Source organism: Theropithecus gelada, chromosome X, assembly GCF_003255815.1.
Source record: "Theropithecus gelada isolate Dixy chromosome X, Tgel_1.0, whole genome shotgun sequence".
Classification (NCBI taxonomy): Eukaryota; Metazoa; Chordata; class Mammalia; order Primates; family Cercopithecidae; genus Theropithecus; species Theropithecus gelada.
In genome coordinates, this window is record NC_037689.1 from 76,748,031 (window position 1) to 76,763,111 (window position 15,081).

The window sequence follows — 15,081 nt, forward strand, 5'->3', positions numbered from 1 at the left end:
AGTCAGTTTTTGAACATTTTAATCACTACCAAATAAAACTCTGTACCCTTTAACTAGTACTCCCCTACCTAGCCCAAAACTGCCTCACATAAGCAACCACTAATCTCCTTTATGTTTCTAATAGATTGATATATTCTGGACCAGTCGTATAAATGGAAACATGTAATATGTGGTCTTGATAGATATTAGGGTTGTTCTCACCTTTCAGCTGTTGTGAATAGTACTGTTGTGTACATTTGTTATACAAGTTTTCATTTATTTAAACAAATGGTGATAACCAAACTTTTCTACACTGCCTGTACTATTTCAGTCCTACCAGCAATGTACAAGCCTTTCAGTTTCTCCACATTCTTATCAACACTTGTTATTTTTCATTTTTGTTTTTATTATAACCATCCTAATGATTGTGAAGTGATATCTTATGATTTTAATTTTCATTTCTCTAATGACTAATAATGTTAAACATCTTTTAATGTACTTGTTGGCTATTTCTTTATCTTCTTTGGAAAAAATAGATATACAGGTCCTTTGCCCATTTTTGAATTGGATTGCTTATCTTTTTGTTGTTGAAATGTGTTTTAAAACGTATATTCTACATACTAGGCCCTTATATATATGATTTGCAAATATTTTCTCTCATTCTATGGGTTGTCTTTTGCTTTCATTTAAAAAAAAAGTTCCTGTGATCTGTATCACTTTCTTTTATTTATTTATTTTTAATTTTTTGTAGAGATGAGGTCTCCCTCTATTTGCCCAGACTGGTCTTAAACTCCTGGGCTCAAGCAGTCCTCCCTCGTTGGCCTCCCACAGTGCTAGGATTACAGGTGTGAGCCACCATACCTGGCCATCTGTTGATTTCTTGAGTGTGTCCTCTGATGCACAAAAATATTTTATTTTGTTGACCTCCAATTTATTTTTTCTTTTGTTGCTTGTGCTTTTAGTGTCATATCTAAGAAACCATTTCGAAATAAAAAGTTGTGAAGATTTAACCCCTGTGTTTGCTTAAAAGAGTTTTATAGTTTTAGTCCTTGCACTTAGGTCTTTGATCCATTTTGAGTTAATTTTTATGCATGATATGAGGTAAAGGCTCAACTTCAATCTTTTGCTGTGGTTATCCATTTGTCCCAGGACTGTTTGTTGAAAAAAATATTCTTTCTTTATTGAATGGCTTTTGTCACTCTCATTAAAAAGGAATTGATGATGGAGATACGTATTTGTTTCCTAACCCTCAATTCTATTCCATTGATCTATATGTCAGTCCCTGTGCTAATACTGCACTATTTCATTACCATCGCTTTGAAAGTAATGTTGAAATTGGAAAATGTGGCTATTCCAGATCTCTTGGAATTCCACATCAACCTTAGAATCCCCTCTAAATTTCTACAAAGAAGTCAGCTTAGATGCTAATAGGGATTGTGTTGAATGTATGATAATTTTAGGAAGTACTGCCATCTTAATAATATTATGTCTTATCCATGAACATGGGGTGTTTTGCCATTTATTTAGGTCTTTTATTTATTTCACCAATATTTTATATTTTGCAGAGTATACATTTTACACTTTTGTTAAATGTATTTGTACATATTTTATTTCTGAGGCTGAGTGAAATTTGTTCTTAGTGAATTCTTTAGGATTTTTGTATACAAGATCATGTCATCTATAATTACAGATAATTTCCTTTCTAATCTGAATGCCTTTTATTTGTTCGCTTATCCAGTTGCCCTGGTTAAAACCTCAAGTACAATGTTGAGTTAAAGTGGCAAGAGCTGACATCCTTGTCTTGTCTCTAATCATAGTGTGAAGGAATCCAGTTTTTCAATATTTTGTATGATGTTAGTTTCATAGATACTGTTTATTAAGTTGAGGAAATAGTCTTCTCTTTCTAGTTTGTTGAATGTGTTTATCATGAAAGAGTGTGACATACTATCTTGATTTCTCTGCAGCTATTGAGATGATCATGTCATGGTTTTTTTTCCCCCATTCTATTAACATACTGTATTACTTTGATTTTCAGATGTTAAACCAACCTTGCATACCTGGGATAAATCCCACTTGTCATGGTGTATAATTCTTTTTATATGGTCCTGGATTCAGTTTGCTATTGTTTTTTGTTGTTGGCAATGGAATGTTTTAATTGGCTTTTTTTTTTGTACTGATTATGAAAGTATTATTATATCTTGCATATATAATATTGGCTGTATAATATTCCATCATATGGCTGTACATAACTTGCTTAATCATTTGATTGCTTTTTCTAATTTTTCAACTTTTTTTTTTTTTTTAAAAGAGACAGGGTCTCACTCTGTCACCCAAGCTGAAGTGCAGTCAAGCAGTCTTGGCTCACTGCAGCCTCTGCCTCCTGGGTTCAAGTGATTCTTGTGCCTCAGCCTCCTGAGTAGCTGGGATTACAGGTGTGTGCCACCACGCCTGGCTAATTTTTGTATTTTTTGTAGAGATGGGGTTTTTGCCGTGTTGGCCAGGTCTTGAACTCCTGGCCTCAAGTGATCCGCCCACCTTGGCCTCTTAAAGCACTGGAATTACAGGTGTGAGCTACCATATCTGGCCTAATTTTTTAACATTTTAAATTTTTGTACATAAATTTATATCTGCGTTTTAAGCTTTTTTGCTTAAGATAGATTCCTAAGAGGAGAAATCATTTACCAACAGGTATGATCTTTTTTAGGCCTTTTGAAACATTGTCAACTTACTTTCCAGAACAGTTGGATTAGTACTCCTAGTAGCAATCCTTGAATGATCACTACACCATTGCCATAATAACTAAAACCTTTCTTAATAGGTGAATAATGATATCTTGTATTTGTTTTAATTTGCATTTATTTTATAACCAGTAACATAGATTGTCTCTGCTAATCTCTTCTTGCTTTTACTGCTGACTGATGACTATGTTTCTGTCTGCCTGCAATGCTCTCTCCACCCACACTATCTTCTTCACCTGATTAATTCCTATCCATTCTTCATCTTTTATGTCCAGTGACACTCCTCAGTACTGACTTTCCTCCTCCTGACTCCAATAATATGTCTGATTTTTTCCTTGTAATTTTTGTGGGTACATGGTAGGTGTTACGTATTCATGGGTTACATGAGATATTTTGATATATGCATGCAATGGATAATAATTACATCAGGGTAAATGGGATATCTGTCATTTCAAACATTTATCCTTTGTGATACAGAAAATCCAATTATACTCTTTTAGTTATTTAAAAATATACAATTAAATTATTTTTGACAGTAGTCACCCTGTTATGCTAACAAATACTAATTCTTATTCATTCCAACTATATATTTGTACCTATTAACCATCCGTACTTCCACCCCAACCACCCACTACCCTTCCCAGCCTGTGGTAACCATCCTTCTACTCTATATCTCCATGAGTTCAATTATTTTTATTTTTAGATCCCACAAATAAATGACAACATGCAAAGTTTGTCTTTCTCTGCCTGGCTTATTTCACTTAATGACCTCCAGTTCATCCATGTTGTTGTAAATGACAGGATCTTTCTCTTTTATGGCTGTATACTACTCCATTGTATGTATCACATTTTCCTTATCCATTCATCTGTTGATGGACACTTAGGTTGTCTCCAAGTCTTGGCTGTTGTGAATAGTGCTACAATAAACATGAAAGTGCAGATATGTCTTCGATATACGATTTCCATTATTTTGGGTATATACCTAGGAGTGGGATTGCTGGATTCTTTTTTTTTTTTTTGGTTGGGGGAGACAAGGCCTTGCTCTGTCACCTAGGCTGGAGTACAGTGGTGTGATCTTGGCTCACTGCAACCTCCACCTCCTGAGTTCAAGGGATTCTCCCACCTCAGCCTCCCCAGTAGCTGGGACTACAGGCGTGCACTACCACGCCCAGCTAATTTTTGTATTTTTTGGTAGAGACAGGGTTTCACCATGTTGGCCAGGCTGGTCTCAAACTCCTGACCTCAGGTTATCTGCCTGCCTTGGCCTCCCAAAGTGCTGGGATTACAGAAGTGAGCCACTGCGTCTGACCGGGATTGGTAGATTCTATGGTAGCTCTGTTTTTAATTTTTTGAGGAACCTCTGAACTGTTCTCCATAGTGGTTTTACTAATTTATATTCCCACCAACAGTGTACAAGAGTTACCTTTTCTCCAAGTCCTCTCTAGTATTTGTTACTCCCTGACTTTTGGATAAAAGCCAAGTTAACTGGGGTGGGAAGATATCTCATAGTTTGATTTGCATTTTTCTGATGATAAATGATGTTGAGCACCTTTTCCTGTACCTGTTTGCCATTGGTATGTCTTCTTTTGAGAAATGTCTATTATTTTGTCGATTTTAAAACCAGATTATTAGATTTTTTTTCCTGTAGAGTTATTTGAGTTCTTTATACCGGTTATTAATCGCTTGTCAGATGGGTAGTTTGTATATATTTTCTCCCATCCTGTGGGTTGTCTCTTCACTTTGTTGACTGTATCCTTTGTTGTGCAGAAGCTTTTTAACTTGATGAAATCACATTTGTCCGTTTTTGCTTTTGTTGCCTCTGCTTGTCGGGTATTACTCAAAAAATCTTTGCCTAGTCCGATGTCCTGGAGAGTTTCCCCAATGTTTTCTTGTAGTAGATTTACAGTTTGAGGTCTAAAGTCTTGAATCCATTTAGGTCTTTAATCCATTTAGACTTGAGTTTTATATATGATGAGAGATAGGAGTCTAGTTTTGTTCTCCTGTGTATGGATATCCAATTTTTCCCAGCACCATTTGCTGAAGAGACTGTCTTTTCCCCAGGGTATACTTATGGCAACTTTGTCAAATGAGTTCACTGCAGATATATGCATTTATCTCAGCGTTCTCTATTGTGTTGATGTGTGTGTGTTTATGCCAGTACCATAGTGTTTTGGTTACTACAGTTCTGTAGTATAAAGTCAGGTAATGTGATTCTTCCAGTTTTGTTCTTTTAGCCTAGTATAGCTTTGGCTATTTTGGGTCTTTTATGCTTCCATATAAATTTTAGGGTTGGTTTTTGTATTTCTGTGAAGAATGTCACTGGTATTCTATACAGATTGTATTGAATCTGTAGATTGCTTTGGGTAGTATGGACATTTTAATAATATTGATTCTTCCAATCCCTGAACCTGGAATATCTCTTATGATTTTGTGTCTTCAGTTTCTTTCAGCATTGTTTTATAGTTTTCACTGTAGAGATCTTTCACTTCTTTCGTTAATTCCTAAGTATTTAATTTATAGCTATTGTACATGGGATTACTTTCTTGATGTCTTAAAATTTTTTTTTTTTAATTTGTAAGTTTCTCTATTTCTCTTTCAGGTTGTTTGCTGTTGGTATATAGAAATGCTATTGATTTGTATATATTGGGTTTATATCCTGCCACTTCACAGAATCTCTTTATCATTTCTAATAGTTTTCTGGCGGAGTTTTCAGATTTTTCCAAGTTAAGATCAGATCGTCTGCAAACAAGGATAATTTGATTTTTTTCTTTCCAATTTTGATACCCCTTATTTCTTGTTCTTGTCTAATTACTCTACCTAGGACTTCCACTACTGTGTTTAATAACAGTGATGGAAGTGGGGCATCCTTGTCATGTTCTTGAACTTAGAGGAAAGCCTTTTAATTTTTCTTTCTTTAGCTATGGGTCTGTCATAGATGGTTTTTATTATTTTGAGGTATGTTCCTTATGTACTTAGTGTTTTTAGTGTTTTTTCATAAAGGGATGTTGAATTTTGTCAAACACTTTTTTAGCATGAATTGAAATGATCATATGGTTTTGTTTTTTGTTGTTTTTTGTTTGTTTGTTTTTTGAGACAGTCTCGCTCTGTTGCCCAGGCTGGAGTGCAATGGTGTGATCTTGGCTCACTGCAATCTCTGCCTTCCAGGTTCAAGTGATTCTCCTGCCTCAGCCTCCCGAGTAGCTGGGATTATAGGTGTGTGCCACCGTACCCAGCTAATTTTTGCATTTTTAGTAGAGACAAGCTTTCACCATGTTGGCCAGACTGGTCTTGAACTCCTGACCTCGAGTGATCCACCTGCCTCAGCCTCCCAGAGTGCTGGGATTATAGACGTGAGCTACTACGCCCAGCCGATCATATGGTTTTTGTCTTTCATTCTGTTGATATGATGTATTACATCAATTTGTATATGTTGAACCATTCTTGCATCCCTGGGATAAGCCCCAGTTCGTCATGATGGATGATCATTTCATTATTGAATTCAGTTTGCTACTGTTTTGTTCAGGATTTTTACATCAGTATTCACCAGTGATATTGGCTTATAGTTTAAATTTTTTTTTTTATGTGTGTTTATCTGGTTTTGTTATCAGGGTAATACTGGCCTTGTAAAATGAATTTGCAAGTATTCTCTTCTCTACTTTTCAGAATATTTTGAGTAGGATTGGTCTTATTTCTTATTTAAATGTTTGATAGAATTCAGCAGTGAAGCTGTCGGGTCCTGGGATTTTCTTTGCTGGGTAACTTTTTATTATGGCTTCAATCTCATTACTTTTTATTGGTCTGTTCAAGTTTTGGATTTCTTCACGGTTCAAACTTGGTAGGTTGTATGTGTCTAGAAATTTATCCATTTCTTCTAGGTTTTCCAATTTATTGGCAATATAGTTGCTGATAATAGTAACTAATGATTCTTTGAATTTCTGCGGTAACAGTTGTAATGTCTTTATTTTCATCTCTGATTTTACTTATTTGGGTCTTCTCTCTTTTTTGCTTAGTCTGTCTAAAAGTTTGTCAATTTCGTTTGTTTTTTTCAAAAAGCCAGTGTTTTGTTTCATTGATCTTTTGTATTGTTTTCTTTATTTCAAGTTTATTTATTCCTGCTCTGATCTTTATTTTCCTTCTACTAATTCTGGGCTTGGTTTGTTCTTGCTTTTCTAATTCTTCTCTTCTCTCTTTTTTTTTTTTTTTGAGACAAGGTCTCGCTTTGTCGCCCAGGCTGGAATACAGTGGCACAATCTTGGCTCACTGCAACCTCCGCCTCTCAGGTTCAAACGATTCTTCTGCCTCAGCTTCCTGAGTAGCTGGGATTACAGGCGCCTGCCGCCACACCCGACTACTTTTTGTATTTTTAGTAGAGACAGGGTTTCACTATATTGGCCAGGTTGGTCTCAAACTCCTGACCTCAGGTGATCCACCCGCCTTGGCCTCCCAAAGTGCTGTCATTACAGGCGTGAGTCACTGTGACCTGCCTCTAATTCTTTAAGATGCCTTGTTAATACAGTTTATTTTCAGTTTTTCTACTTTTTTGATACAGGCATTTATAGCTATAAGCTTTCCTCTTAGTACTACTTTCCCTGTATCTTATATCTTTTGGTATGTTCTGTTTCCATTATCATTTTTTAAAGAAAATTTTCAATTTCCTTCTTAATTCCTTCATTGGCCTACTGGTCATTTAGGAATGTGTTGTTTAAATTCTATGTATTTCTATAGTTTCTGAAATACCTCGTTATTAATTTCTCCTTCTATTCCACTGTGGTAAGAGAAGATACTTGATATTATTTCAAGTTGTTTTTGATGTTTTAAGACTTGTTTTGTGACCTAACATATGGATGATCCACATGCTGAGGAGAAAGAATGTGTATTCTGTAGCTGTTGGATGAAATGTTCTGTAAATATGTACCAGGTCCATTTGGTCTATAGTGTAGATGAAGTGCGACGTTTCTTAGTTGATTTTCTATGTGTAGTGTTGAAGTCTTCAGCTAGTATTGTATTGACGTCTATCTCTCTCTTTGGCTCTAACAATATTTGCTTTATATATGTGGGTGCTCCAGTGTTGAGTGCATATATATTTTAAATTGTTATATCCTCTTGTGGAATTGAACTGTATCATTATGTAGTATCCTTCTTTGTCTCTTCTTACAGTTTTTGTCTTGAAATCTATTTTGTCCTATATAAGTATAGCTGTTACTGCTCTTTTTTGGTTTCCATTGGCATGGAATATCTTTTCTTACCCCTTAATTTTCAGTCTATGTGTATCTTTATAGGTGAAGTGTATTCTTGTAGGCATCAGATCATTGGGTATTTTTTAAAATCCATTGAGCCACTTTGTCTTTTGATTGGAGAATTTAGTCCATTTACACTAAATGTTATTATTGATTAGTAGGGACCTACTCCTGCCGTTTTGTTATTTGTTTTCTGGTTGTTTTTGGGGCTTGTCTTCTTTCCTTCCTTCTTGTCTTCCTTTTAATGAAGGTGATTTTCTCTAGTGGTATGGTGTAGTTTCTTCCTTTTTGTTTGTTTGTTTATCCATTATATGTTTTTTGGTTTGTGGCTCCCATGAGGCTTGGAAATTCTTAAATTCTCATTATTTTAAGCTGATAATAACTTTACACTATTTTTATAAACAGAGAAACAAACAGGCAAAAAGAAAACTAATAAAAATTCTACACTTTATCTTTGTTCCCCCACTTTTTAGCTTTCTGTTGTTTCTGTTTATATCTTACTGTACTATGTCGTGATATGTTGTTGAAGTTATTATTTTTGTTGCTTCAACATTTAGTCTTTCTACTTATAATAAGAGTAATTTATACACCACAGTTACACTATTGTAATATTCTGTATTTTTCTGTGTACTTACTGTTTTTAGTGAGTTTTGTACCTTTAGAGGATTTCTTATTGCTCATTCATGTCCTTTTGTTTCTGATTAATTACTTCCTTTAGCCTTTATTGTAGGACAGGTTTGGTGTTGATGAGATCCCTCAGCTTTTGTTTGTCTGGGAAGTTTTTATTTTTCTTTCATGTTTGAAGGATATTTTATCCATTTATATTATTCTAGGGTAAAAGTTTTTTCCTTGAGCACTTTAAATATTTCATGCCTCTCTTCTCCTGGCCTGAAGGATTTCCATTGAAAAGTCTGCTGCCAGACATATTGGAGATCCATTGTATGTTACTTGTTTCTTTTTTCTTGCTGCTTTTAGGATCCTTTCTTTATCCTTGACGTTTGGGAGTTTATTAAGTGCCTTGAAGTAATCTTTTTTGGGTTAGATCTGCTTGATATTCTATAACTTTCTTCTACTTGAATATTAGTATCTTTCTCTAGATTTAGGATGTTCTCTGTTATGATCCCTTTGAATAAACTTTCTATGCCAGTCTTTCTCTCTACCTCCTGTTTAAGGCTGATATCTCTTAGATTTGCTTTTTTTATAGCGATTTTCTAGGCCTTGTAGGCATGCTTTATTCTTTTTTATTCTTCTCTCTTTTGTCTCCTGTGACTGTGTATTTTCAAGTAGCTTATCTTCAAGCTCACTAATTCTTTCTTTTGCTTTATCGGTTTTGCTATTAAGAGACTCTTACGTATTCTTTAGTATGTCAATTGCATTTTTTTTTGACTCCAGAATGTCTGCTTTATTCATTTTAATTATTTCAGCCTCTTCATTAAATTTATCTGATTGGAGTCTGAATTCCTCCTGTGTTATCTTGAATTTCATTGTTTCCTCAAATCAGCTATTTTGTGTTCTCTGTCTGGAAGGTCACATATCTCTATCTTTCCTGGATTTTCCCCCATTCCCTGTTTAGTTCATTTGATGAGGTCATATTTCTCTAAATGGTCTTGATGCTTATGGATTTTCATTGGTGTCTGGGCGTTGAAGAGTTAGGTATTTATTGTAGTCTTTGCAGTCTGGGCTTCTTTGTACCTGTCATTCTTGGGAAGACTTTCCAGGTATTTGGAGGGACTTGGGTGTTGTGATCTAACTTTTTGGTCACTGCAGCTGTATCCACATTAGGGGTCACCCTAAGGCCAGTGACGCTGTAGTTCTTGTAGCCTTGTAGAGGTACCATTTTGATGGTCTTGGGTAAGATCCAAAAGAATTGTCTGGATTACCAGATGGAGACTCTTATTCTCTTCCTTTACTTTCTCCCAAACAAATGGAGTCTCTCTGTGCTGAGTTGCCTGGAGCTGGGGATGGGGGGGTGGGTGACACAAGCACCCCTGTGGCTACCACTGCTGGTATAGCACTTGGTCAGATCTTAAGCCAGCAGAGCAGTGGGTCTTGCCCAAGGCCCACTGTAACCACTACTTGGTTACTGCCTGTGTTTGCTCAAGGCCCAAGGGCTGTACATTCAGCAGGCGGTGAAGCCTGCCAGTATTGGGTCTTTCCCTTCATGTTGACAAATTCTCTCAGTCCCTGGGCAGGTATAGAGATGCTGTCTGAGAGCCAGAAATGTTAGAAATATACTTGGTGCTTTATTCTACTATGGCTAAACTGGCATGGAGGTAACAAAACAAAGTCCTTCCTACTCTTTTCTTTCTTTTCCTCAGGCAGAGGAGCCTCTCTTCATGGCCACTACCAGGACAGGCCCACAGAGTACTGCCAGTGTACCACCAGTGTTCACTTAAGGCCTAAGGGCTGTTTAGTCAGCTTTTGGTGAATGCTGTCAGGCCAGAGACTCATCCTTCAGGGTAGTGGGCTCCACTCTGCCCCAGGCTCAGTCCACAAATATCATTCAAGAGCTAAGGCCTGGAATTGGGGACCCCAAGAGCCCATTTGTTGCTTTTGCCCATTGTGGCCGACATGGTACCTACACTGCTAGATAAAGTCCCCTTTACTCTTCCCTCTCCTTTTCTCAAGCAGGAAGAGTCTCTCTTTGTAACCACCACAACTTTTAATATGCTGGGTCTCACCATAACCTAACACATTTCAGTCTAATCCATGGCCCACAATGTGTACTACCTGGTTATTGCTGCTGATTATTCAGGCTCTTTGGTCAGCAGGTGATGAATCCTGCCATGACTAGGTCCCTTGATTCAAGGCAATGGGTTGCCTTCTGGCCCAGGGAGCTAGGGCCTGAAATGGGGGCCTCACAATTCTGCGTAGGGCCCTGTCCTACTGTGACTGAGCTGGTATCCAAGTTGCAAAACAAAGTGCTTTTTCTCTTCCCTCTTCTCTCCTCAAGTAGAAAGCGGAGGTCTCTTTTGAAGTTCTAAGCTGCACTGCCTGGAATTGGAGGAGTGAGGAGTGGTGGCATAAGTACTCTCTTAGCCGCCCCAGTGGTATCTCACTAGGTCGAGTGCCCCCATTTTACTGGCTCCAAGTCCTTTACAGCACTAGGACTTGCCCAGAAGTTGCAGTCCTTGTGGCCTAGATAGCCTTTCAGTTTTATTTAGGACCCCGGTGCACTTTCGCCCACTATGGCGTGACTTACCGAAACTCAAGTTCTGATCACTATGATGGATGATTCCCTTCTGGTTTGGGCAGGTTTATGTGCTCCCTTCATGGGAGTAGGCTGAGTTCCAATTCAAAGCCCTCTGATCACTGCACCCAAGTGCACTGATTCTCTCCCCATGCTACGTGGCCACTTCTGGGGGTTGAGGTAGCAGTTGCATTGGCAATTCAAGATTGTTTTTCCCCCTTCTGTGCCTCTTTCAGTGATATGAAGTTAAGATCAGGTACTATAATTGCTCACCTGATTTTTATTTCTTATGACGGTGCTTTTTTGTTTAGATAGTCATAACATTTGCCATATCTGCTGGGAGGTTGATCAGTAGAAGCTTCTGTTCAGCCATCTTATTCTACCTCCTTCCCCAGTACTGCCCTGATTGAATGAGTTGGTGTGTGTTCGTGTTTCTGTTTTTTTGGAATTGTTTGTAAAGCATCGAGCTTAATTATTCTTTAAATGTTTGTTAGAATTCAGCGTTGAAGCCATCTTGGCCTGGGCTCTTTTTATAGGTAGTTTTTTCTTTTTAGTAGTATGGTATATATATATATAACAAAATTTACCATTTTGACAGAGTAAAAAGGCAACCTACCGTATGGGAAAAATATTTGCAAATCATATATCTGGTAAGCGGTTAATGTCAACAATACATGAAGGATTCCTACAACACAACAATAAAAATAACCTGATTTAAATATGGGCAAAAGAGTTGATAGACATTTCTTTAAAAATAATACACAAATGGCCAAGAAGCACATGAAAAGATGCCTAGCATCACTAATCCTTAGGGAAATGCAAATGAAAACTGTAATGAGATACCACCACATGCCAGTTAGGATGGGCTACTATGAAAAAACAATAATGAGAGTTGGTGAGAATATGGAGACATTGGAACCCTTGTGTACTGTTGGTTAGAATGTAAAATGGTATAGCTGCTGTGGAAAACAGTGTGGTGTTCCTCAAAAAATTAAAAATATTATTACCATGAGATCCAGAAGTACCACTTCTGGGTATATACCCAAAAGAATAGAGTTCAGGGTGTTAGAGAAGTATTTGTATTTGTACACCCACATTATAGCAACATTATTCATAATGACCAAATCATGGAAGAAAGTCAAGTGTCCATCGACAGATAAGTGGATAAACAAAATGCGGCATATACATACAGTGGAACATAATTTAGCCTTAATAAGGAAGGAAACTTTGACACATGGTGGAACATGTATGAATCTTGAAGACAATATGCTAAGTGATCTAAGCCAGTCTGAAAAGGACAAATATTACATGATTCCTATTATGAGGTTCCTAGAGTAGTGAAATTTGTAGAGACATAAAATAGAATGGTGTTTGCCAGGGTCTGTAGGTAAGGGGAAATAGGGAGTGTGAGAGAACAGATAACTCCACGGGACTTCCCAGAGTGCTCCATGTTGTATGGGAATTATGTCTGTCTCATACAGATCTGTATCATTGAAGACAGGTTCATTACTACCCATTTTTGTATACTCTTTTTCTAGCACCAAGCTAGACATGTGGTAGGTCCGTAGTAAATACTTGTTGAACTGGTAAGGAAATAAATTACCCTTATCTGGATCTTCCCTAGTTTTTTTATACAGAGAGTGATGCCCCAGTTAGGCATTTTCCTAGGTATATACTTGCACTTTTTATCTTTCTCATTGCCCCGCTTTCTTTGTTTCTAGAGTCACTTATTGGCATATCCTTAACATATATTTGTGTATTTTTACATTTGACTGTAGTTAAATATAAGCTTAAATATATTTTTTTTCTATTATCACTATAAATTTTATTAGATTCTATGTTCTGGCAGTTTTTCATTATTGAAAAACCTATGTTACAAAAATATGCCAATGTACTACCATCAATAAATGGAAAATGCTTATTTTAATGTGTATTGTAACTGCATTTTCTTCATCTTTCATGGGTAAAAACAGTTGTCATTGTTTTCGTCCATAATTTTTTGACCACTAATAGGGTTGTACTTTTTTTTTATATGCTTGCTAGTTTATTTCTGATTTTGTAAATTATCTTTAGCAAATGTTTACTTATCAGATTGGTCTGCTTTCGAGTTACTACTGTTACCACTATCACTACCATTACCACTACCACTGTGTATTGATTACTGAGCAAGATTTAAGGGGTACTACAGGAAATCATGGTGTGGAAGAGGATCAAACACATATATTATGTGCCGTAATAGAGGCAGGTGTAATTTGTCATAGGATCTTGAGTGATAATATTAAGTACTCAGTAAGCTTTTAATTACCATGTGACAGGCACCATTCTAAGTAGTTTTTAAAATATTATCTCATTTAATCCTCATAACAACCCTATGCAATAGGTACTCTGATTATCTTCATTTTACAGATAAAGAAACTGAGGCACAAGGAGTTTAATTACTTGCCATAAGTGAAAATGTTAGTAAATGGTGAAACTGAGATTAAACTCAGGGAGTGTCACTCCAAAGTCTGTGTTCTTAACTACTAACCTATAGTGACTCTATCAGTTTTTAAGTGTTGGATTCATCGAGGTGGTATTAGAGATATTCATTTGCATTATAATAAAAGGTGAGTATGTTGAAATGCTTTTTAAAATAGTCATATCATTTTCCATTCATTTATGATTGTTTGTTTTAATAATTATCCTGTTCAAGTGAACAATTAAAGCAAATGTGACTCCAGCCTCTTACCTTTTTATCCAACTATCCATCTCAAATTCTTTTTTCCTTGGATGTGTATGCCTTTTTTTCTAACTGGAAAAAAAAAACATAAATAAAATGACTTTCATAAGCATTAATGAATTTTTAACAAGGAAATTCTGGATTTTCTGTATCAGTGAAGATATAGGTAAGAAACATGTGGAAAAGCATCTTTTTTTGACTAATGTACTAAATTTAAAGAGCTTGCTGGAAAGACATAAATAAATCTCAGTTTTGTTAACTTTTATTTTAAGGCTCTGGGGCATGATAGAATTTTGCTTGGATGGGAAATAGTAGCATTGTGTTTACAGTTAAATAATTAGAATAGAAATTATGTATGATAAAATATAAAAATGTCATATGCCCTTAATCTCTTGGTATTTTAGTATCAGTGCACATCTTGGGTAAAATTTCACCTCACTTCTTCCTGGTATAGATTAAACAACAAAAAAAAACTTTCCCTCACTGTCTAAAATTGTCATGTCATATCGTTAACTCATAAAGTCGTACTCCTTTACAGACACACATACACACACACCACTTTTGAAATGGAAACATACACTGAAATTTGTGTATACCCCATAGAATAATTTTTGGCACATAGTAGGCATTCAGTAAGTATTTGTTCAGTGAATGAATAAAGGTATTCTTTATCTCTGATTTTTATTTGATCATTATCAAGTTGTTGATAAGGAGAAAAACATGGCCATTTACAGATACAACTAAAAGCATGCCTCATGAACAAAATATAAGTTTAATCATATTCTTTTGACAGTTTTATGGATTCTAATCAAGGAAACCCTTTTAAGAAATTCTCGTGTAGATGAAATAGGTTTTAAAAATACCTGTGCTCATCACTATCTATTTCAATGAAATCTGTGGTGAATTTATTTGTAATATAATTATTCCTTGATTAAGAAAAGTATATAATGTATTTTGCTATGCAAATAGAATGTATATAACCTACTTTTAAATGATGAGCAAGGTGGAAAATCTGTTCTTACTAGTAAGCAGAGTGATATATCAAATTCCTTTTGTGTTCTTTTGTTAAATTTTCAGGTGAGGGGAAGTGGCTTCGAAACATTGACTATTACCGTTTAGATGGTTCCACTACTGCACAGTCAAGGAAGAAGTGGGCTGAAGAATTTAACGATGAAACTAATGTGAGGTAGGAAAAATCTTCTGTATATATAGAAACAT

At 36.0% G+C, this 15,081-nt stretch overlaps 1 protein-coding gene across 4 annotated transcripts in view; it reads left to right on the forward strand.

The window, feature by feature from the left end:
• Positions 1-15,081, forward strand: part of ATRX (ATRX, chromatin remodeler) — a 282,193-nt gene that overhangs the window by 197,965 nt on the left and 69,147 nt on the right. For all 4 annotated transcript variants that reach the window (XM_025372040.1, XM_025372038.1, XM_025372039.1 and 1 more), the window contains one exon: positions 14,941-15,049. In XM_025372040.1, coding sequence (XP_025227825.1) covers positions 14,941-15,049 — 109 coding nt within the window. The remainder of the gene's footprint in view (positions 1-14,940; positions 15,050-15,081) is intronic.